The following is a 24,220-nucleotide window of genomic DNA, read 5'->3' as shown; positions in this document are numbered from 1 at the left end:
GCTGTAACACAAGACAGACATCAAATCGTCTAACATCGTATGGTGAAATGCTATTTGTAGCTGCACTTAAAATCACAACTTTCTTTCCCACATACATAAAACCTTGCAGAGAGAAAAAAGTTTTGTGTGTAAAGTAACAAAAAAATGCATTATTTTAATCTACTGATTTAAACTGTTTTTCAATATTTAAAAATCTTTACCTATTTTATTACCCAAAGGAAATGATTTAAATCTACCAAATGAAAAGAGAAACAGAATGTTGACATAAATTATTTTTATTGTGTGAAAATGTCAAAATTCAGAATTAAGAATAAAAGTATAACATATAACAAAATAGGCATTTAATTGTTAAAATACACCTGGATTTACAAAACATATTTTAAAATGTTTTTAAAACGCTTAAGGAATAAAAGTTAATTTTTTGAGAGAGCTATATAAAACGTGAATTCTATATATTTCATTTCAAAATCATTTATTTTTATTAAATGAAGTCAGTAGCTACACTATAGTAAACACAGATAGAAAACAAAAAGTTTAAAAACACATATACTCCCAAGATAAATATTAAAAAGATGGCAAAAGTACGAGTTTAGTTTTAAAATTGAGTAAATGTTACAAAAAGCTGTGCCATTTTCCCTTTAAAATCCTTTTCAAAATTTACATTCTGTCTTTTCGTATTGCTTTTCATCACATTTCAGTCACCTCTCAAATTCAGGTTGTTATGAATTTTAGATCTGAAGGCAAATGCTTTTAACTCACTCAGTGTGCTTGTTAAGTCCCATGTACAAACTCCAAGAATATACACAATGCTGACTGGAGTACAGGTGACCTGATTATTAAAGTTCAGTGGGTTAAAAAATGTGTATAAAATCTCATGTTCTAACATAAAATTTTTAAAGTAAATATATTCAATGACATAAAATGTACTTAATGTTATTATCAGATACTAGTGTATGTCTGTTGTGTCAGTACAAGTTACCAAAAGCACCAATCTTAACAAGGTAATATAAAAATTATTCTGTTTATACTATTTGCACTGGGATACAAAGGTTTATTTTCAATTAAATGTAATATTATGAATCTGTTATTCAAAATACACATCTAGAAGTTTGTCTAAATGCCAAATACAGAATCTTATGGATGCCATTCTTAAGTGCAAGAGAATTGCTATCATCTTAAATTAAGAAATTATTTTGGAATTATTTATTCATAAAAGTAATTTTGGGCCAACATTTTTCTTCTCATTACTTCAGTACACAAGCTGTTTCCCAGTTGTAAAACAGAAGTCTCTGGACCTGCAGTAGGTTTTCCAGTCTTTCTGCCTTTAATTTCATAGTTTAATTTCAAGGCATGAAAGAATTAGAATCACCTAAAAGAGTTACTGCAGCTTCTGATGGAACAAGGGAGTATAGGGAGCACCTTGATCTCTGAAAGTGTCTAACCTTTAAAATAGGACTTTACTGAGACTTTTAATAGTATCTCACAGAATATATTTTGATTAATTTCAAAAACATTTAGGTACAAAAGGTATTTCCAGTCTCTCTCACTGAGTACTGTTTTCAAATCATATAATTAGTAGAATAAAGATCTGAGAATCTATTTCAAAAATATATTATTTTTAAATTAGGTCAGATTATGACTTACATTTAAAGAACAATGCTATTACAAAACATACCTCAAGCCATATAAATATATCCTGTTTGTATAGTTCATGTCTGAAAGTAAATCAACTCTATTTTCCAGACACAATTTAAACAAATCATCTATAAAAAAAGGTGTATAATCAATATCATAGTAATTAAAATTTTTAAAGATTTAAAAAAATATAAAAATAGTTTTAAAATTTTGGTTATAAATTCCTAGAAGTCCCCCTTCTATGTGCATGTATCTTACAAAAGATACTTAATATCTAGAAATACAGGACATTGAACAAATAGTAAAGAAAGTGCTGAGTCCACTGGCTCTTTTTCTAAAGTTTTCCTTCAGAAGTATCCTCATGAGTGGGGATGTATAAACCAGAGTCAACAGTAAATCTTGCTAATTTGGTCCAAATGCTGATTTTATGTACTGGTCATTGTGCTTCCTTTATTTTTTAACCATGAAGAACACAAATAAGTAATTATCGAGTCAGGTCCTTGAGTATTAATCTTCTCACTAAAATCGTTATGGTTATCTTGCCCCAGTCATCAATATACAACATGTTTCTTCTTCTGAGAAAGAAGAATGTCCCACTTCACCTTGCTGATATTAAGATAACTCCTCCATACGTCTTGTTTATGAGATCACATCATGAGCATCACCATTAGGTCCCTGTGGCACAGCCAAGGGAGGCAGCGGCTTCCCATAGAAATCTAAGAAAAGAAAAAAAAAAAACCAAATGCACAAAACAGTTATGGTAAATCAAGATTTTTGACAGAGTTCATTATTTCTTAGACATTTAGACATTTTAGACATTTCCAAAGAGATAAGCCTACAGAATCTTGACATGCCTCTCTAAAGCAGACTTCCTTTTCTCTCAGGCATTTTAAATCTTAAGAGACGGTACCAACGTTCCATCCTGTTGAGCCAAATTATACTCTATTCCTTTTGCTTTCAATCCACACATGAATTAATCATATACTATTTATTATAATGGTTAAAACATTCCTTGCTGGCCGGGCGCGGTGGCTCAAGCCTGTAATCCCAGCACTTTGGGAGGCCGAGACGGGCGGATCATGAGGTCAGGAGATCGAGACCATCCTGGTTAATACGATGAAACCCCGTCTCTACTAAAAAATACAAAAAACTAGCCGGGCGACGAGGCGGGCGCCTGTAGTCCCAGCTACTCGGGAGGCTGAGACAGGAGAATGGCGTGAACCCGGGAGGCGGAGCTTGCAGTGAGCTGAGAGCCGGCCACTGCACTCCAGCCTGGGCGGCAGAGCAAGACTCCGTCTCAAAAAAAAAAAAAAAAAAAAAAAAAAAAACATTCCTTGCTTATGTTTTACTCTCCAATCCAATTTCCATTCCTTACTTCTTACTTTGACTACTGCAATAGCCCCCAAATTTGGATTCTTACCCCAAATATAGCCACTATCAAGTTTGTACTTTACACTGCAACAAAAAATACCTTCTGAAGCACCAAATCTGATAATAGCATTTTCCCTTTTAAAAATAAAAGCATTTCTTGAAAAGTTATAGCAAGTTCAGACATCTTACCATATATATGAAGCCTTCACAATCTGGCCCTAAGCCATAACTCCACTTTCAACACTCTGTAATTTCATATTTTCTCTTTCTTACCCACTCAATGCACATAAACCTAATCCCCTGTCACTGGCAACTTCATGTTATTCTCCAACTAAACAATATTCTTTCCTGCCTCTCCACCTTGAAATAGTCTGTTTCTTCTGATTACTGACTCTTCTCATTCTTTGAAGACCTCATTATAATGCCACTTCCCCTAACTGCCCATGCACACAGTACTCCTACTGTGCATAGTACTCCAACTGTACACCATAGAACTCATTGTCATATATTCTACAGTAAGCTGAAGAATTATCCTCTCTATACAGTAGGATCCTCACAAAGGCAGAATGTACATCTTATTCATCTTGTGATTACCTATTTATTTATTTATTTATTTATTTATATTATACTTTTAAGTTCTAGGGTACATGTGCATAACGTGCAGGTTTGTTACATATGTATACTTGTGCCATGTTGGTGCAAACAACAAAATACTTGTATGTTAAATGAGTTCAATAACAGAAAAAATATGTCGTATGAAAAATTGATATTGTTTCTTCATATGTATATGTATGTTTAACAAACAACAAAATACTTGTATGTTAAATGAGTTCAATAACAGAAAAAATATGTCATATGAAAAATTGATATTGTTTCTTCATATGTATATGTATGTACATATAAATATACACACTAACATTACCTAGTTTTCTGACAACATAGTGAATATTTACATTGACAATGTATCTGATGTATGTGAGTTCAGTAAGAGTTTTATAATAAAAAAGAAATAAATCTTCTGTAGTCAATATAAACATCATGATGTAAAGTCAGTAAACTAAACAGAGATATGAGAGTTCACTGAAAATACCATTTCACTAATTCTACTACAGTCTAAGGACAAACTTTTCTGTCTTTAAAGAAAAAAAAAATCATGAATTTTCACTAACGATTATCAAGAAATATTTCATTATTGACCTAAATAGAATTCTGGGGGAAAAAGCAAATAGCATATTTATATTTATGTACTTTTTAAATAAAAAATATTTAAACTGGTTTGAAATAATTTCAAATTATATGGTAATGCTTTTCTAAAGATTAAACTTCTGAGTTTTTTCCTAGTAAGTGAAACCAAGTTCTAGACTAGGTAAACACAGAGCCATCAAAAAACAAATTTGATGTTCTTAACAAACAAGTTTATTGAGCTACAATTATCTATAATTCTTCTGCATTCTATAAATATTTTACTGAAGAGACCTAGATGATGGTCTGTAATCAGAACTTCTCCCTGTTTTATAAGGCAGTTCTCTACTTCTCCTAAACATCCTTCCTCTAGTTTTTGCATCCTAGAATTCTAATGCCATAAACTACCTAGACTATAGCATATGTTAGTTATATTCAAAGAAAATTGTTCTCTTAATTCAACAAAAATGTTAGTAACTTTCTTTCTACTTAGTCGAACTTTATTAGGTTTACTGATTTGATCTCTGATTTTATAAACTGTGTTGATCTTCACTTTAATATTCAGCGCTGGTTGTCTTATTAGGAGTAGAGAGAAAAAAATATGTGGCATTATCATCGAGTATATTGAGCATATACAGAAAACTACAGCTTCTTAACATTTAAGTTACAATTGTAAGGTCTCATAGTTAAATTATTTTAAAACCTTTCCTTTTTATAACTCCTTGTATAAATACATCATGGATAATAAACACAAGCTATGATTCTTTTTACCTCTGTATTCTAAGGTAAACACCAAATCAAATGATATAGATGTAAAGCACACTTAAGAATAAAAAATTAAATAAAATGAAAAAAAAGTATAATGAAAAAGGATGGCTGTGGATTTGACAGGCTTCCAAAACTAAAACATAAGTTTGTTGAAGTTATAAGGTTAAAGAAAAGTTAATGTAACATGTACAGATGATATCTGAAAACCAATCCTTTTGCATTACCATTATGACGTGTTTCACCAAGAGGCTCAAGTTTTGGAAGTCTAGTGACTTTAGGGGTTCCCCAGCCAACTAAAGAAAAAGAAAAACATTTTAAAAACACTGTTAAACAAGGCTTCTTTAGGTCTGTTGAGAGGATCCCTCCCTGGAAAGGAAGCATATGTAACATTCAATGTCAAATCAAATATATTGAATGACAGTATGGAAAGCCAGAAACCCATTTTAAATGGCTTCTATATTTTAAAATGTAATTATAGGCTGCTAACATCTGCTTTAACTTTTCAATAACTTTTAATAAAAAATAAAAGCACCTTCACCACTATCAAAAACAAACTCATGATATCATTCTAACTCTAGGCAGAAACTAAATATTTTCTTAATAAATTGAATACTGGAAATGAGTCGACAAGAGATTCTTAAAATGTTACCAAATAATTTCTAAAGCCTTGCAGCAGGGATATAAGGGCACTATACACATATTTATCTAGTCATTACATATTTATTGACCACCTATAGTAGGTGAGGTACTAAGCTTAGTGCTGAAAAGTTACTCACAATTATTGTGCAAGTTAAGTCCTAGTGTTTTATATGCATTACTCCATTTAATCCTCGTAACAACTTAGGACATGGGTACATATATTCAAAATATATTAGAAAAAATTAATACATCTTGGTTTCAAATGTTAAGTTTCAGGATGAAAGGTCCAATTTTTTATTTTTATTTTTTTCCGAGATGGAGTCTCACCCTGTCACCCAGGCTGGAGTGCAATGGCATGATCTTGGCTCACTGCAACTTCCGCGTCCCAGGTTCAAGTGATTCTCCTGCCCCAGCCTCCTGAGTAGCTGGGATTATAGGCACATGCTACTACACCCAGCTAATTTTTTTTTTTTTTTTTTTTTGTATCTTTAGTAGAGACGGAGTTTCACCATGTTGGCCAGGCTGATCTCGAACTCTTGACCTGGTGATAAGCCCGCCTCGGCCTTACAAAGTGCTGGGATTACAGGCGTGAGCCACCGCGCCGAGCCAGTCCAATGTTTTAAAAGCTCATGTTAGCCATCCATCATGAAACTTAAATTAGCATGTAGGTACTGATATTTCAAACAGAACTTGAACATATTCTAGGAAATACTGGGTACAATATTCTTACTAGTTTGTACTTATTTTTTTCTTCATAAAACTTTTTTTATTCAAAAAAGCAATGGACATTTTTGTCAGCAAATTTTGTCCAAATTAGAGTAAAAGATTCTTCTTCACAAATATACAAGATAATGAATATGCAGAATAAAAATGACAAGATTCCTTTTTTCTTTTTTTTCTCTCTATTGTTTAAAGCAATATTTCTAAATTCAGTATCAGTATCAATTCACTCACCAGGAGGAGGGGGTGGGGGTGGTGTTGGACTCTCAGAAGCACAGTCATCTATATTAAGTGGTTCTACCCGGTGGTTCCTTTTCATTCTTAGTTTCTTAGTTTTCTTTCTACCATTAGCTACAAGAATATAAACATGAAACTTCGTATCTTTATGAAAAAGTGAACTTTGATAATAGAAAACAAAGAATACAACAAAAATATTGATATTATTAACAAAAAACATCTTGACTATTCAACTTTGGAAACTGTTACAATAATCAAACGTGTACTTACATTTACTAAGAATATATTTTTAAGTGATAGCTTATTGAATGAATGGCCAATGAATACGATACAAAGAGCCAAAATTCTACATTGAATTTCTGAGAGGTTTTTCAGAATACAAAAGAAACGTCATATGAAACAAATATAATTGTCTAATTGCAGGAGTTTCCATGAAATTCATAATAATCTGGGAAAATAAGCTACTCATTACTGTGTCACTCAGTATATTTGATTTTTTTCAGTGGAATATGTAGAATGATTCTAGGTATAAACAGTCCAAAAATAATCCCTTGAAATGTGACATAAAAGGCCCTAAACAAATCTAAACATGTTACTTATTTAAAATAACCCCTACAAGGCTATGCACGGCAGCTCACACCTGTAATCCTAGCACTTTGGGAGGTTGAAGTAGGAGGAATGCGAGAGCCCAGGAGTCAAGAGAATGGTCTGGGCAACATAATGAGACCGCATCTCTATGGGAAAAAATAAAAAGCATGGCTTTGTTTTCATGTGCCTGTAGTCCCAAGTATTCAGGAGGCTAAGGCAGAAGAATCATTTGGGCCCTGGAGTTCGAGGCTACAGTGAGCGTGATTGTGACACTGCCATCCAGCTTTGGTGACAGAGTGAGACACTAGACACCATCTCAAAAAAAATAAATAAATAAAATAAATAAGTAAATAAATTAAATAACTCCTAAAGAAGGTAGGCCCAATACAATATAAACATGTAACCAAAATCACATTAGAACTAGCAGAATTGAATGTGTTCTTTCTTAAAAAAATTATTTACATATTGTAACTTAAACACATATAAACACTATAAGGAAATCTATGTTAATGTATAAATTTTAATAGGGTAAACTAGGATGACACAGTAGTTAACTAAATTTAGAACATCAGTGTTACTGCAATTTTTTTTTCTCACTCTCCACTCAGGCTGGAGTGCAGTGGTGCAATCTTGGCTCACTGCAACCTCCACCTCCCAGGTTCAAGTGATTCTTGCATCTCAGGCTCCAGAGTAGCTGGGATTGAAGGCATGTGCCACTACACCCCGCTAATTTTTGTATTTTTTTGTAGAAACGGCCTTTTGCCATGTTGCACAGACTGGTTTTGAACTCCTGACCCAGTGATGTGCACTCCTTGGCTTCCCAAAGTGCTGGGATTACGAGTGTAAGCCACCCTGCCCAGTTGATGTAACTGCAATATTTCAAAATTGCCGCGCGTGCATGTGTATGTGTGTGTGTGTGTGTGTGTGTGTGCATGCAATGTACTTTCTAAATGGGAGTTATCTGTAACATAAAATATATACATTATCTGTGAAGCCTACAAAACAAAAAATACAATCACAGAAACAAATTATTATTCTAAATAAATTAGTGTTGTTTGAAACATTTCACTTCATATAAAAACAAATAGGTCTTTGTACAATTAAAGTGGTAAGCCTAACAAATGGAAGAATAGATTCACAAGATGTGGAAGAATACAACCACCAAATGGTACTTTAGGGCAGGCAGTAGTTCAGGGTCATGGAAAAGCACAGGATGTGGATCAGATGATCTGGACTGGGGTCTCAGCTTACACAGACAGGATATATGATCTTAAGTTACTCAACCTCTTCAAGTCCCTGGTTTCTTCATATATATAATGGAATACTATAACCCTGGGATTGCTATGTTAAATAACAAAATATTATGTTGAATAATATAGCACATCCAAAGGCATGTTTTAAAGTATAAAATATATTAGTTATTATTACAGTTACATGATTTACTATCTGAGATCTCCCTGTGCTATATTTTCAAATCATTTGCCAAAATTACTTTGCTCTTTAACAAGCAGAAGAGAACTATTTAAAAACTTAGAGACCACCGTAATAGGTCTACTTCCTTTTTAACTCGGCTGACAGTTATATGGGTATAAATATGACTGCCCTAACTTCCCAACTGACAAAAAGTATAACTTTCAAATCTAATATTTTCATCCAGCAAAATATCCATGTTAGCTAATCTGTATCTCAGGAATTGAAATCTTATTTTCATAAGCCCGGTGATACTATAAAAATGTCTTATAAATAAAGAAGCCATATTAATAACTAAAAATGTCAAGGAAGCAACGATCACAGGGCATCTCTCATGTGGCTGACACTGCTAGGAGTAGAGTCATTTTCTAAGTAACCCTAAAAGTCTTGTGAATAAAGACAATGTTTATCTGCATTTCAGAGATGAAGAAACTAAAGAATGTTATATAACTTAACGTATATCTAGTAGATAAGAGAGTCAAGATTCTATCCCAAGTTGTCTGATTCCAAATGCAGGCTATATCCCTACCATACCAAAAATCATGAACGTTCTGTTATATAACATAGCCAGTTAGAAAAAGAAAAGCAATTATGAGTTGAAGATTTTTTATATTAAAATAAGAGAAAAATGGCTACTTGACAAGACATTTTTAAAATGTTCTACTGATTATGTTTGCAACCTACAGCAATAGCCAGTCAATAAAGGAAATGATGCTGATGTAGCATTTATGAGCCTTAAAAAACAAACAAAAAAAACTTAAGATGTTAAATTTATTCCAAGAATTCTTGAGAGCTATGCTGTATCCCAAATTTATAAAAATAAAATTAAAAACGGAATTTTCTGCTGAAATCCTTAAAAGTTACAAAGGACCACATTTTAAGTCATCATGGTAAAACATGTTAGGAACAAACTGGCTGAATAATAAAAGACCTTGAGAAAATCATGGTAAATATGGCATTGAAGACAGAAAAATATTGCAGTACTCTTTTATAAAAACAAACATAAAAAATGAGATGAAGTGTAAGTTTTATTTATATATACATAAGATAATTACTTTAAATAACTAGATTACCTGATTCCAACGATGGCCGGTCTGTCTCATCTTCATTCTCTAACTGCTGTGTTAATGCCTCCTTATAATTTTCTACTAGTCCAAATTCATTATTTTTTTGGCCATTGTCATTAACCTGGCCTTCTGTCTCTATTTGCTCATGCTCCATTTTATGTTTCAGGTGGCAGCCATCACTGTCTTTCTCCATTTTTTGCTTTTTTTTCTCTCTTTCAAGTTTTCTTTCATTCTAACAAAAAATAAAATACATTATCTTTACTATGATGGTTTTATCTAAGATAGTTTTAAGGGAGAAATCAAATACCTTAACAGCATTCTGTAACTTCAAGGACACTGTGAGATTCCTATTTTAAAAATGATTTCAAGAATACATCATTAAAAGATGCCAAATGTCAAACCTTCAGTAAACACAGAACGTATTACGAAAGAAAACAAATATTACCAGTAATTCCACAAACTAGAGATGACTACTATTCATCTGTATTATTCGGTATATAATCTATTCAGTATATAATCACTAAGAGATGATTTTCTCTGCCAACCCCCACATGTACATACACACATCCTGTACAGACATACATCACCCAGAAACATACATAAATGTATGTATCTATATGTATCTATATATACATTTACAAATACATATAGATTATGTATTTGTTTAAACAAAAAAGAAAGTTTTTATTGAAGAACATACATTTCTTTCCATGCCAATGAATATACGAAGTGCTCAGAACAGTGCCTTACACATAGTAAATGCTACATAAATATTAGCTACAATTATTTTCAATTATATTATTATGTTGAATGTTTATAGTATACCAATTCTGTATCAATGAACAAATAATTTATTTCCAATTTTTCACTATTTTAAGAAATAGAATCAGTCTAATAGCTTTTTTTTCATTTTTTTTTTTTTTTAATTAAATTGCTAACAGTAGAACTATTGAGTCAGTGGGTAGGCAAATTTTAAAATGTCACATATAGTCACAAACTTCCCTTCAGAAAAACTGAATCAATGTACACCCCAGGCAAAGGGTTGGGACAGTGATCTTTTTCTACATCATATTCAATACCACATATCATGATTGACCTTTTACATCTCTGCCATATTAATACATATTTTTATCTTAGTGTTATTTTCATTTGAGTTTAAGCTAAAATTTTTATTGCTAGCAAAAATGAACTATTATTGACTTTTTTTTTCTTTTTTTTTTGAGACGGAGTCTTGCTCTGTCGCCCGGGCTGGAGTGCAGTGGCGCGATCTCAGCTCACTCCGCCCCTCCAGGTTTAAGCAATTCTCTGCCTCAGTCTCTGGAGTAGCTGCGATTACAGGCACGTGCCACCACATCTGGCTAATTTTTTGTATTTTTAGTAGAGACGGGGTTTCATCATCTTGGCCAGGCTGGTCTTGAACTCCTGACCTCGTGATCCACCCACCTCGGCCTCCCAAAGTGCTGGGATTACAGGCGTGAGCCACCACGCCCAGCCACTTATTGACATTTTAAATGTTTTTTTTTAGGAAACTGGTAACCCAATGCCCACTTTTCTATTAGATTCTCATTATTTTCATAGTAATTTGTAAGAGTTATTTTGTGCATATGTGTCACTAGGACTAGTCACAGAGCCTCATGAGACTATGCATTCTATTTTTCACTAGAGTTTATTTCATTTTTGCTTTTTAACTTTGTAGAATAGCTCTTTTAAAATTGGGTAATATAAGATCTATCTGCCTTTTTCCTTTATGATTTGTGGCTTGATTGTCCTGCTTTGAAATGTTTTCCTCCTCCAAGCACATATAAAGACTTAACTATATTATCTATTAGTAACTTGAAGACTTTCACTTTTTAAAACATACTTAAATTTTTGATACTTTTGGAATTTAACTGGGTATACAATATTCAATCATTTTCGTTTTTCTAAATGGTTAAGTTGTTCTATTATTCTTTTCTCTCAGATTTGAAATGTTATCTTTATCTTGTACTAAAATGCTCATACATAATTAGGTTTATTACTATTTGTTCCATTGATCTATCTCTTCTAGAACCAATACCTTCCAATATCTCACCATTTTAATTATCCGCGGTAATAATCAAAAAAATGTTAGGTGCTTCTGTACCAAGAAACATGCTAAAAAAGTTTTGTGGGGAAAAAAAGAAAATCGGTATGTTTAACAAAAGAAAATATATATATATATATATATATATATATATATATATATATATATATATAGCTAATTTGTTTTTATTTCTTTACTGGCCATCTTCTTGAAATTATTATAGTTTCAAAGCATAAGTGTACTTTCCCCATGCCACTTATTAATTTGGGAACTTCCTGTATGTGATATACTATGTCGTACACCACTATTATTCACTTCTATACATTGTGGAAAATACGGTGCTGGGAGAAGCACTAGAGCCTTCTACATAATTTATACCCATGGTACTATAAAATAATTAGCCATTCTTTATAAAGCAAGCCTTATTATACACAGAGAATAATTGATGTTTCAAAGTAAAAAGCACAACTTGACCTCTCTCAATATTTTTAAAAGAACATAAAACAAAACTTGACAAATATAATATCTGATAGAATGGAGACAAAACAATAGCTCATGCTATTAAGATGGTCTTACTATAATTAGAAAAGCACATATTTAGGGTGAATGCAATGAGGTTAATGAAAGATTGAATACAATTAAACCTCCTGGTATCCAAGCAACTTAAAAACAAATGTCTCATATTACCAACTATTTTGCAAAATAAAGCAATACCAAAACTATCCAATCATCTTCTTACCTGCGGAGCTGCCTCCCTCCTCAGTAGCAGCCCCAAGGAAATTTAAACAATCATCCACCTTTCCAGATGAGCACCTGTGTGGAAGGAGGTAGTGACAGAGGAAGAGGAATGGGGAATACACAGGCAGGACCAGGACGTCAGCCTAAGGTTTAGGAAGCACTGCCTCAGAAGAGGCACGGCTGCTGCCAGCCTTAAAAGCAGAGCCAATGCAAACTCTGGACACGAGCAGAAAATGAAAACAAAGACACAGATACACGTACGCACATACACACAACCCCTTAACTTCTTCATAATTAAAATCTACAAATTAATGTTGGTAAAATTTCTGATTTAAAATGGAAATAAATGATGTTCAGAAATAGGAGAATTTATTGCAGTTTCAAACATCCTTAAGTATCCTGGAAAAACAGAGAATTGTTTATGTACTCTAATGCATTCTAAATAAATATTACAAATGGGCAGTACAGCAATACAGAAACACAGAAAATGTAAATAAGAGTAAATATATTATTACTATATGAAATAAATGACAAAATAGATTTATCAACACAGCAACTACAATAATTGCTACAGTCAACTTTTATTTATTGTCATTTAATTCTGAAGTCATATTCCCCCTTTTACACTAGATTCAAAGGTAATTGAAGAGTAAGACAAAGCAGTAAACCTTTCATCAGTCTCTCATCTCCAATTTCTTATAGAAATAATCTCTCTGAAGAAACACTTCTGTTTCCCTGCCTCCTTTCCCAACTTTCCATCTTCTTTTCCAAGTTCCAACTTACAACTTAAGATACAAAAATTACATTTGCCATCATTCATACCTCAATGATTACAGATGCTATTGGCTGGAAAGGATTCGTTGGTTCTGGGTCCAATTCAGCCAGACTACCGGTTCCATCGAGTTCAGCCTGCTCTTGTTCATTTTGTTTTCTATTGTTTGAGGAAAAATAATTGAAATTACCTTTGAGAAAGGGCTGAACCATGTTTAAAAAAACTGCAATAGGTATAAGGCTATTACATGTAGTAATTCAAATATCTAGACACGGTTTTCAATTACTGAGAGCATTTCAAAAATCCTTATGCAGGCAAGAGGCTTCTTCCCCACTATGTAAAGACTAATCACCTCAATTTTTTAAAATGCTGATAAAAATGACATTTCTTTTTTTTTTTTTTTTTTTTTTTGAGGCGGAGTCTCGCTCTGTCGCCCGGACTGGAGTGCAGTGGCCGGATCTCAGCTCACTGCAAGCTCCGCCTCCCGGGTTTACGCCATTCTCCTGCCTCAGCCTCCCGAGTAGCTGGGACTACAGGCGCCCGCCACCTCGCCCAGCTAGTTTTTGTATTTTTAGTAGAGACGGGGTTTCACCGTGTTAGCCAGGATGGTCTCGATCTCCTGACCTCGTGATCCGCCCGTCTCGGCCTCCCAAAGTGCTGGGATTACAGGCTTGAGTCACCGTGCCCGGCCTAAAAATGACATTTCTTATGACCGACTTCTTAATATCAACAGTGCAATTATTCTTCCATGTGCCAAGGGTATTACTGATCAACTTATTAATTACCCTCCAAAATCAATGTTGTCCTCTTTACTGGTGTTAACAAATAGTAATTATTCTTATTAACTCTTTTCTTAAGGGCCAAGTCTTCTTTATAAAACTAGGAAAACATTCATTCAACTCAACCTATGTTTTTACTTCTGCATAAACATGTTTCTTGTTTAGTATAAAAGGATAAAAGACTAGAATATCTATAGTTTGATTCTATAGAAGTATATGACAGAGTAGTAATATAAAATATTTTATCAAGTTGTATATCATATTTGAACTAGATAACTTCCATAGTAGTGTTGAGTGGCTATAAAAATAAGTTACTGTATGTATCATTCAGATTAAATAAGTATTTCCATATTAGTTACCACTGAACATTTACTATCTCTGTGATTTATAGTTAATGTTGTTACATATATGATGAGTAATGTTATTAAGATGAGCAGCTAGCCAGGCGCCATGGCTCACGCCTGTAATCCCAGCACTTTGGGAGGCTGAGGTGGGTGGATCACGAGGTCAGGAGTTTGAGACCAGCCTAATTGACATGGTGAAACCCTGTCTCAACTGAAAATACAAAATTAGCTGGGTGTGGTGGCACATGCCTGTTATCCCAATTACTCAGGAGGCTGAGGCCAGAGAATCGCTTGAACCCAGGAGATGGAGGTTGCAGTAGACTGAGATTGTGCTGTTGCACTCCAGCCTGGGCAACAAAAGCAAAATTCCGTCTCAAAAAAAAAAAAAAGATGAGCAGCCAAAAACCAAAAAAAAAAAAAAAAAAAAAAAATATAAATATTGTGGATTTTTAACTGGACTGTAAGTACGGTATAGCAATGTAAATGTTCATTACCATAATATTTACTAGCTGTGTTGTAGATGGAAATACATATCCTTTTATTATGAACCTATGAAGCCAAGATTTGGAGATTTGCAATTTACTACTTCTGTGACTTTGGACCTGGATCTTTGAGCCTTAGGTTTCCCACAAATGTGAATAAAAATAACCACTTCAGAGAGCTGTTTCAAGGGTCAGATAAAGTAATATATGTGAGACCACTCTGTGAATGAATTTTCTCACAAGATAGTCATTGTTATCAATGTTATTCATTAGTAAGCAAATTCAGGAATACAGTATTAATATATTATTTTTACTTGGCATGTGTTACTGTTTTTCAAACACTACAAATGACTATCTGAGCCAATTAGATTGGATTTAGTGAAGTAAAAAGGTTGTTTTTCATCACCCATCTCCGAATGTCAATTTACTTTTAATTATGGAATACTGGCTCAACAGGAGAGGTCTCCTCAAGAGGAGAGGTCTCAGACCACAACTGGCATGGATAAGGAGAAAGAAAGAAAGGGTAAGGAGTACTGGAAAAGCCTGCCATAACATGATCTAGAATATCATTATGGAAAAGGCAAAAACATTTAAAAAGTTACTAACATTAGATTTCTTTTATCCAACTCAATTTTTTTGTTGCTTCTATTTTTATTTTCTTAGTGGAGGAAAAGGAGTTTTCACATAAGTGTGGCCATATATTTAATTTTTATAAATATTATATATAAAAGGTATACTTACATGCATGATTGGTTGTACTGAGCTTTATATGATAAAAATAGCTACTAAGAAAAAAACAGATTCTCACAGGAACTAAAACCTTGTATCAACAGCTGCCAAAATCATTCACTCTAATCTGTTTTTTATATAAAGAGATCCCTGATGAATGACATGTTCATATTATTGAGCACTTGGGGATAGAGAGTCATTTCTATAAGTATTTCTTTAAGTCCTATTGATGAATTAAATGAAAAATATCAGTTATCAGAGGGTTGCCTTCACAATATAAGAAAGCTCCTCATAATGGGGTCACCAAGGGTAGTAGGTTCTTGCCCACTGGGCTACAATTATGTTAATCTACACAGAAGGCCAGATGGAAAGCAACTTTGGATCAGATTTTGCTTGAGTTGAATGATCCTCTATCAGCTCACCTTCTATCCTTGCTGAAACTAAAAAGGTTCCTCAGTCTCAACGTTATTGACATATTAAGCCTGATAATTCTTTGTTGTGGGAGACTGTCCTGTTTGTCATAGGTCGTTCAGCTGCATCCCTGGCCTCTACCCAATAGCCGAGTAGTACTCCACCCCTCCCCCTAGTGGTGAAAACTGAAAATGTCTCCAGACACTGCCAAATGTTAAAAACTACCCTGTGCATTGAGAACCACTGCACTAAAGATACCCATAAGAAATCAGAGATAAAAATTCAAAACTCTGGAAGGCAATGGTTACATAAGGAGTAAATTTAACTACTATACAATCTCCAGAAAAATTAGGAATCTATCACCCAAACTTGTATAGAAAAAGATCCATAGAAATACAAAATTTACCTAGTGTCTTCCTTCATATAGAAAGGAGAAACTGAACAGATAAAACTAACAACTAATTCATCAGATTCTTATGTTTTTGATTCTTCAAATGCACCGTGGTGCGAAATTAATCTACTTACCTTTCTTCTCGTAATTTTCGCACCCGTTCAGCTCTTTCTTGTTTCTCTTGTTCCTCAAGAGCACGCTGTTCTGTTGTATCTTTTTGGATGCGTTCATTTAAGGCATCAAAGTCTCTTGCAATAACATGTAGCAGCCAAAAAAGGCCTTTTTTAATGGACTTGTCAATTTTCTTTCCATACCCCGAGATTGCTGAACATGGTTCCTAAAACAGAAATTTATTTGACTAAAAGATTAAAAGGTCTCCACACAAATCTATTCATAAACCATTAAGTATAATTAATGGCAAATCAAAATTAAGCTATTTAAGTTAATGATATGAAGCATCTGCTTATTTAACTTCCAAAACATAGCATTGCAATGATTATTAACATTAGTATATAGGACTTAAAATACTTTACAGATAACATCTGTACACTATGTGAGATATTATAAAGAGAGTGATAGTGCCACTTACAATATTAGAAGAAAAAATTTAATTGCCATAAAAAACACCTCTATTTATTAAAAATTCCAGGAAGTTTTAATTCCTTATACTAAAATCTACAGCAGTAAACATCCATAAGATTGACAGGCTAATGTTTTTTGAAACCAAAATAAATTATTAAATCCACTGTCGATCTTCCTTACGACTGTATGACATCTCTCCTGATATGATTTATCTTTTCTTTTTCTGTTTTTTAGAGACAGTGTCTCATTCTGTGGCCCAAGCTGGAGTTCAGTGGCTGGATTAGAACTCACTGCAGCCTCAACCTCCCAGGCTTCAGTGGTCTTCCCACCTCAGCCCCCTCAAGTAGCTGGGACTACAGGCACACACCACCACACCCAGCTAGTTTTTGCATTTTTTGTAGAGCTAGGGTCTCACTATGTTGCCTAGGGCTGGTCCGAAACTCCTGGGCTCAAGCAATCTGCCTCCTTCAGCCTCCCAAAGTGCTGGGATTATAGGCATGAGCCACTATGCCCAGCAATATAATTTTTCAAAATTAATTATGAATCTCTCATATGTTTAAATGTTATATTTACACTTTTCTTTCCCATTACAAATGTCATACTATGATGTGTTGGCACAGTGCACAGATCCTATCAGCAATATCTTAAAATGCAAATGGGAAGCTCCTTGAAATCATGGAGAGATGGTTCATGGAAATGACAATGAAACAGACAACAAATATTATGGTGTTAAGTTATATCAACAGAAAAGTGGGAGTGTGATTTCATAGGTTACAAAAAATTCTTTGAAAAGATTGCCTTTTAACTGCTATCACTTTTATAAAAACCAAGTTATACTGAACCTATTTGAAAGGACAAAAAGTTAAAATTAAAAAAAAAAACCTTACTATCTGACACAGGCACTTGTGCTCATTGACCAATTTTTCCAGAGATAGACATTCAATGACATCAGCTTCTCCTAATGCTCCTTCTTTATCTTGTTTGTTTGCCAACCTAAAAGATAAATAAAGTACTTTTATGCAGCATATACATAATTGGATGGAAACTTAAAGATATTCTGACCACATTTTTCTTTTTTTTTTTTTTTTGAGACTGAGTCTCACTCTGTTACCCAGGCTGGAGTACAGAGGTGCAATCTTAGCTCACTGCAACCTCCGCCCCCCAGGTTCAAGTGATTCTCCTATCTCAGCCTCCAGAGTAGTTGGAACTACAGGTGTGTGCCACCACACGTGGCTAATTTTTTGTGTTTTTAGTAGAAACTGGGTTTCGCCATTTTGGCCAGGCTGGTCTTGAACTCTTGACCTCAAGTGATCTGCCAACTTCAGTCTCTCAAAGTGCTGGGATTACAGAAGTCAGCCACCATGACTGGCCTGACCACATTCTTTGATTCCCAAGTTTTAAATCCACTGATTACAGGACACACTAGTTTCTTAAAATGTTTTAGTACCAATTGTGTCATTTTTCCTTTATTATTGCTAAAACAGTTTGTAACTACTGGCCTATAAAAGGAAAATCAAATAAAGAGAAGTGTCAAGAAAACAAACAACAGATCAATATGCCAACAATAAAGCTACAAAACAGAAAAGGAAGAGGACTGATTTCCCCAGGTCACATCTATAAATTATATTCTTACCTTCTTAAAATACAAACCGTAATGTTTTAAATGCCCAAATATTTATTCTGAATTTGTAATATTCGAGCTTATCTACAATTATAATGTGTGAATGTATCCACATAAATGTACAATTTACTGAAGACCCAAGGCCACTTCTAATTGACTTGGCAAAGCACTGGGAATTAAAAAAAAAAAAATTGTACTCAATTAGAGACAAACTGGACACCGACAAAATGAAAAAACAAAATATTCTACAGAAAAACAGGATTTACCACAATATACCACTATTTAATTATAAAACACAGATTTAAAAGTTTAATAAAATACTGCCTTGCTCAAAGTTTGACAGACTCTTTAAGTTAAAAAAAAAAAAAATTAAGTACATAGACTAAGACGAACCCCTTAGAAATTATCCAAACTGTGTCATTCTTGCTTATCTACATAACTTCTTTTTTGTATTTCCCAAATTACCATTAAATCTACATACCTTCTGTTTTGCTGCCTGAGTCACATTACTTCACCCAGATATTAAAAAATCATTATTACCATGATACCACTATTACACCTAACAAAATTAACAGTAAGTCTTCAATATTACTTGATTTACTCAATATTCTCCAGTATCATTTTACAAGTGTTATGTTTAAATTCAGAGCCAATATACATTACTTATCACTTACCTCTTTTTGAATCCGTATTACACCTGCCCTCCCCGCTACCACCCCCACAACTCTTTCCCTCCCATGATATTTATTTGTAATTTTTCTTTAGAATTTCCCATATTTGGGATTTGGCTAATACCTTCCTTATACACTTATTTAACATGCCTATCCTATATTTCCCTTATCTGTTGGTAAGAAGCTGGATGAGTTTCAGATGAAATCTTTTTGGCAAGCATATTTCGTAGGTGGTGCTTGTATTCAGGGAGGCATATAATATCACTTTTATATAATGTCCTGTTTTAGTGGTATAAAATTATTGGATTTACATTTAGCCTGATCCATCCAAAATAAAGTTCTTGATTAATCTTTCACTTAATGATTTTAGCAGCCATTGATGACCTTTACTTAATTCTATTATTTTAACAAAGTTTATGAAACAGTAACTTTTCTAGTTCCATATTCCTTCTGCATTTACTAGCAGGATTCTTGCTAAAAAAAAGCTTTCACCAACTACTTGGTTGACTCTTAAAACTCACAAAGTCAAGATAAACGTTTGATCCCCTGTCCTTATTTCCTAATTGCCAAAATAATGCATTGATGGCACAGCAACCTCCGAAGGTGATCAGGTTGATTAAAAAAAAAAAATCCTATAAATTTAAGGATTACTAGTGCAGTTTTGTTATGTAAACGTATTGCATAGTGGTGCTATATTGCATAGTGGTGAGGTCTGGGCTTTCAGTGTAACCATAAGCTTAATAATGTGCATTGTAGACATTAATTTCTCATCTCTAACTCCCCTTCCACCCTCCCACCCATCTAAGTCTCCAATGTCTATTAATCCACACTCCATGTCAATGTGCACACATTATTTAACTTCCACTTATAAGTGAGAACATGCTATATTTAACTGTTTCTGAATTATTTCACTTCAAAAAATGACCTCCAGCTCCATCCACGTTGCTGAAAAAACATGTTTTTTAAATAGTTGAGTAGTATTCCATTGTATGTATGTACAAAACACACATACACACATTTTCTTTAATCATCCATGGAAGGACATTTAGGTTGACTTCGTATCTTTGCTACTGTGAATAATGCTGTGATAAACATCTGAGTTCAGATATCTTTTCTTGTATAATAATTTCTTTTCCTTTGGATAGGTACCCAGTAGTGAGGCTGCAAGACTGAATGGTAGTTCTTTTTTTAGTTCTTTAAGAAATTTCCATACTGGCCGGGGGCGGTGGTTTACGCCTGTAATCCCAGCACTTTGGGAGGCCGAGGTGGTCAGATCACGAGGTCAGGAGATCGAGATCATCATGGCTAACACGGTGAAACCCCGTCTCTACTAAAAATAGAAAAAACTAGCCGGGCGAGGTGGCGGGCGCCTGTAGTCCCAGCTACTCGGGAGGCTGAGGCAGGAGAATGGCGTGAACCTGGGAGGCGGAGCTTGCAGTGCGCCGAGATCGCACCACTGCACTCCAGCCTGAGACAGAGCCAGACTCTGTCTCAAAAAAAAAAAAAAAAAAAAAAACTCCGTATTGTTTTCCATAGTGATTGTACTAATTTACATTCCAAGAATGTATAAGCATTCCCTTTTCTACAGGAACATCTCGCGAACATCTGCTATTTTTTAACTTTTTCGTAACAGCTAAAACTTCTGAATGGTGTGAGATGGTATTTCATTGTGGTTTTAATCTGCATTTCTCTGATGATTAGGGATATTGAGCATTTTTTCATATGCTTCTTGGCCATCTGTGTGTCTTCTTTTGAAAAATGACTATTCATGTCTTTTGCACATTTTTAATGGGGTTTTTTGTTTTGTTTTGTTGTTGTTGATTTCTTTGTAAATTTTCGATATTAGTCCCCTCTAGGATGAATAATTTGCAAATATTTTCCCTCATTCTGCAGGCTGTTTGCTCCATTGATTACTTCTTTTGCTGTGCAGAAGTTTTTGCTTAATAATTAAGTCCCATTTGTCTATTCCTAGTTTTATTGCTTTTGCTTTTGAGGTCTTAGTCATGAATTCTTTGCCTAGACCAATGTCCAGAAGAGTTTCATCAAAGTTTTCTTCTAGTATTTTTCAGGTCTTACCCGTAAGTCTTTAATCCACCTGAGTTAATTTTTGTAGATGGTGGGAGACAGGATTCCAGTTTCATTCTCCTGCATATGGCAATGCACTTTTCCCAGCATCATTGTACCCATCATCTGGATTCTCTATTCTTTTCCACTGATCTATTCATATATTTTTACACCAGTACCATGCTACTTTGGTTACAGTAACCTTGCAGTATAATTTAAAGCCAGATAAGATGATGCCTCCAGCTTTGTTCTTTTTGCTTAGGGCTGCTTTGGCTATTTGGGCTTTTTGGTGCTTTTTCTCATTTTGAGAGGCATCATTATGAACTAATTTGTTTCAGTTATTGCTCTTTTTAAGGCTCAAAGGTACCCATTTTGAGACAGTGGGAGTCCCCGTCAGGTCGGCTCTTGGACCCTTTTGGTACAACTCCAACAGCCTTTGATAGCTTCTTTGTGTTCCACTATCAAACAAGGTTCCAGACTTGCAATCATCTATTTCCCTAAGAAGTCTTGATCTTTTTAGTGGAAAATGGCATTTTAAAGACCAAAACCTAGGAGTTATAGATATACATTTGCTATTGACTTACTACTGCTTCTAGGCCCTTTCAGTGCACAAAGCTAGGAAATAGAAAAAAAATGTATTCATGCATTCATGCTGATTTTTTTCATTTCAAATCAACTACCAAGTTTTACTGAGCTTCTTAAATCTTGTTTTTGTTTATTTCTTTGAGACAGGGTCTCACTCTGTTGCCCAGGCTGAAGTGCAGAGGTGTGATGTCAGCCTCTACCTCCCAGGCTCGAGCCATCCTCCCACCTCAGCCTCCCAAGTAGCTGGGACTACAGGCGCATACCACTATGCCCAGCTAGTGTTTGAATGTGTTTTTTTGTTTGTTTGTTTGTTTTAGCAGAGATGGGGTTTCACTATGTTCCCCAGTCTGGTCTCAAACTCCTAGGCTCAAACAATCCTCCTGCCTCAGCCTCCTAAAATACTGGGATTACAAGCATGAGCCACTGTGCCCAGCCTTAGATCTTATTTGTATCTCTTTTTACTTATGCTGAAAACTACAGTTTCTAATAATATTATTTGTTTTATCCAACTATATATAGGAATTTCAACATAATAATATCAACATTTTTACTAAATATAAGACTACTAAGTGCAGGTTAACATATCTTTGTGGTTATTTTTGTCTCTACTCTATATCCCACTAGAGATGTAGAGTCAATAATACTGCTTTAAAATTACTTAAAACAATACTTCTCTGTGTAGTTTTGCCATCACCTAGATATACACCTAGGTTCATTTCTTTCTAGGTGCTTTTGCATTTTACAGATAGTTTGTGTATTTGTTTTAAGATTTAATTTCTAAAATATTTATATTGTCCAGGTGTCGTGGCTCACGCCTGTAATCTCAGCACTTTTGGGAGGCCGAGGTGGGTGGATCATTTGTCAGGGGTTCGAGACCAGCTTGGCCAACATGGTGAAACCCTGTCTTTACTGAAAATACAGGAGAGAAAAAAAAAAAAAATGAGCCAGGCGTGGTGGTGCGCACCTGTAATCCCAGCTACTCGGGAGGCTGAGGCATGAGAATTTCTTGAACCCAGAAGGCAGAGGTTGCAGTGAGACGAGATTGTGCCACTGAGATTGTGCCACTGCACTCCAGCCTGGGTGACAGAGTGAGACCCTGTCTCAAAAAATAAAAATAAAAAAAATTTATATGGTTCTAAATTCAGAATTATAAAAACCAGGTATAATCAGAAGAACTATTTGCCATCTCTTTGCCTTTTCCTTCCCTTCTCCTATAGGTAACCATTTTCATTCGTGTTTAGTTCACCTTCCCATTATTTCTTTTTGAAAATATAAACAAGCATATGGAGAAAATGGTATTTTAAGGACCATAATTTGGGCACTATGCATATTCAATGCTATTGACGGTTTATGTATTTGTGTATATATACAATATTTATATATACCCTTCCTTTCTTCCTAAAAGTTAGCATATTACATGTATATATTCTTACGCAGCATGCTTTTTTTAAAAGAAAAGTAAATTTTGAAAGTACCCTGAAGCAGTATAACAAAATCTTCATTATTTTTTATAATTGCAAAATGTTTCCCTTTGAATGTTTCATCATTTACTCAGCCAGTTCTATGCTGAAGGACTTTTGTGTTTCCTGTGTATTGTTTTTACAAAGAGTGCTATAAAAAGTAAGTGTGCAAAGGAGTTATTTCTTATTTTGAGTACAGATTCCAGGAAGTAGAACTATTAAAACAAAGAATAAATATAAATGTGATTGCCCAGGTGTGGTGGCTCCATCTATAATCCCAGAACTTTGGGAGGCTGAGGCAGGTGGATCACCTGAGGTCAGGAGTTCAAGACCAGCCTGGCAAACATGGTGAAACCCCATTTCTACAAAAAAATTAGCTGGGCGTGGTGGCAGGCGCCTGTAATCCCAGCTACTCAGGGGCCTCAGGCAGCAGAATTGCTTGAACCCAGGAGGCGGAGGTTGCAGTGAGTCAAGATCATACCACTGCACTCCAGCCTGGGCTACAAGAAATGAGACTCCTTCTCAAAAAAAAAAAAAAAAAAAAAAAAAAAAAAAAAAAAAAAAAAAAAAAAAAGTGTGTATATATATGATTTTGATAGATACAGGAATGTCCTTCTTGCCCTCAAACAGTAACAAGTCAGGTAGAAAAAATGGATCTGAAATTTGGTAGTACAAGAGAGATTTTCATTTCTAATTCTTCCTATAAACATTTTCCTCTGGTATAAATTAATTTTGAGTTGTGATATTGACAAAATAAATGATTTAACATATATTGCTGGATAACTTTAGTTCTATATAAAATTTATTTTAAAATAAAAACAGCAGGCAAGTAAAAAAAAAAAAAAATTAAAA

At 34.3% G+C, this 24,220-nt stretch overlaps 1 protein-coding gene across 3 annotated transcripts in view; it reads right to left on the bottom strand.

Annotated features, from left to right (window-relative positions):
* Positions 1–259: 259 nt before the first annotated feature.
* The window catches only part of ARL13B (ADP ribosylation factor like GTPase 13B), a 72,182-nt gene continuing 48,221 nt past the window's right edge, over positions 260–24,220 (bottom strand). For all 3 annotated transcript variants that reach the window (XM_010357312.1, XM_010357311.2, XM_030939850.1), the window contains 7 exons: positions 17,855–17,960; positions 16,520–16,722; positions 13,300–13,408; positions 9,684–9,909; positions 6,550–6,666; positions 5,181–5,249; positions 260–2,351 (listed from right to left, as the gene is read on the bottom strand). In XM_010357312.1, the coding sequence (XP_010355614.1) occupies positions 2,275–2,351; positions 5,181–5,249; positions 6,550–6,666; positions 9,684–9,909; positions 13,300–13,408; positions 16,520–16,722; positions 17,855–17,960 (907 nt within the window). In that variant the 3' untranslated portion in view covers positions 260–2,274. The remainder of the gene's footprint in view (positions 2,352–5,180; positions 5,250–6,549; positions 6,667–9,683; positions 9,910–13,299; positions 13,409–16,519; positions 16,723–17,854; positions 17,961–24,220) is intronic.

The sequence above is a fragment of the Rhinopithecus roxellana genome, chromosome 1 (genome assembly GCF_007565055.1).
Source record: "Rhinopithecus roxellana isolate Shanxi Qingling chromosome 1, ASM756505v1, whole genome shotgun sequence".
Taxonomy (NCBI): Eukaryota; Metazoa; Chordata; class Mammalia; order Primates; family Cercopithecidae; genus Rhinopithecus; species Rhinopithecus roxellana.
Note: the sequence above shows the minus strand (reverse complement) of the source record. Positions and strands in the feature narration are given on the sequence as shown.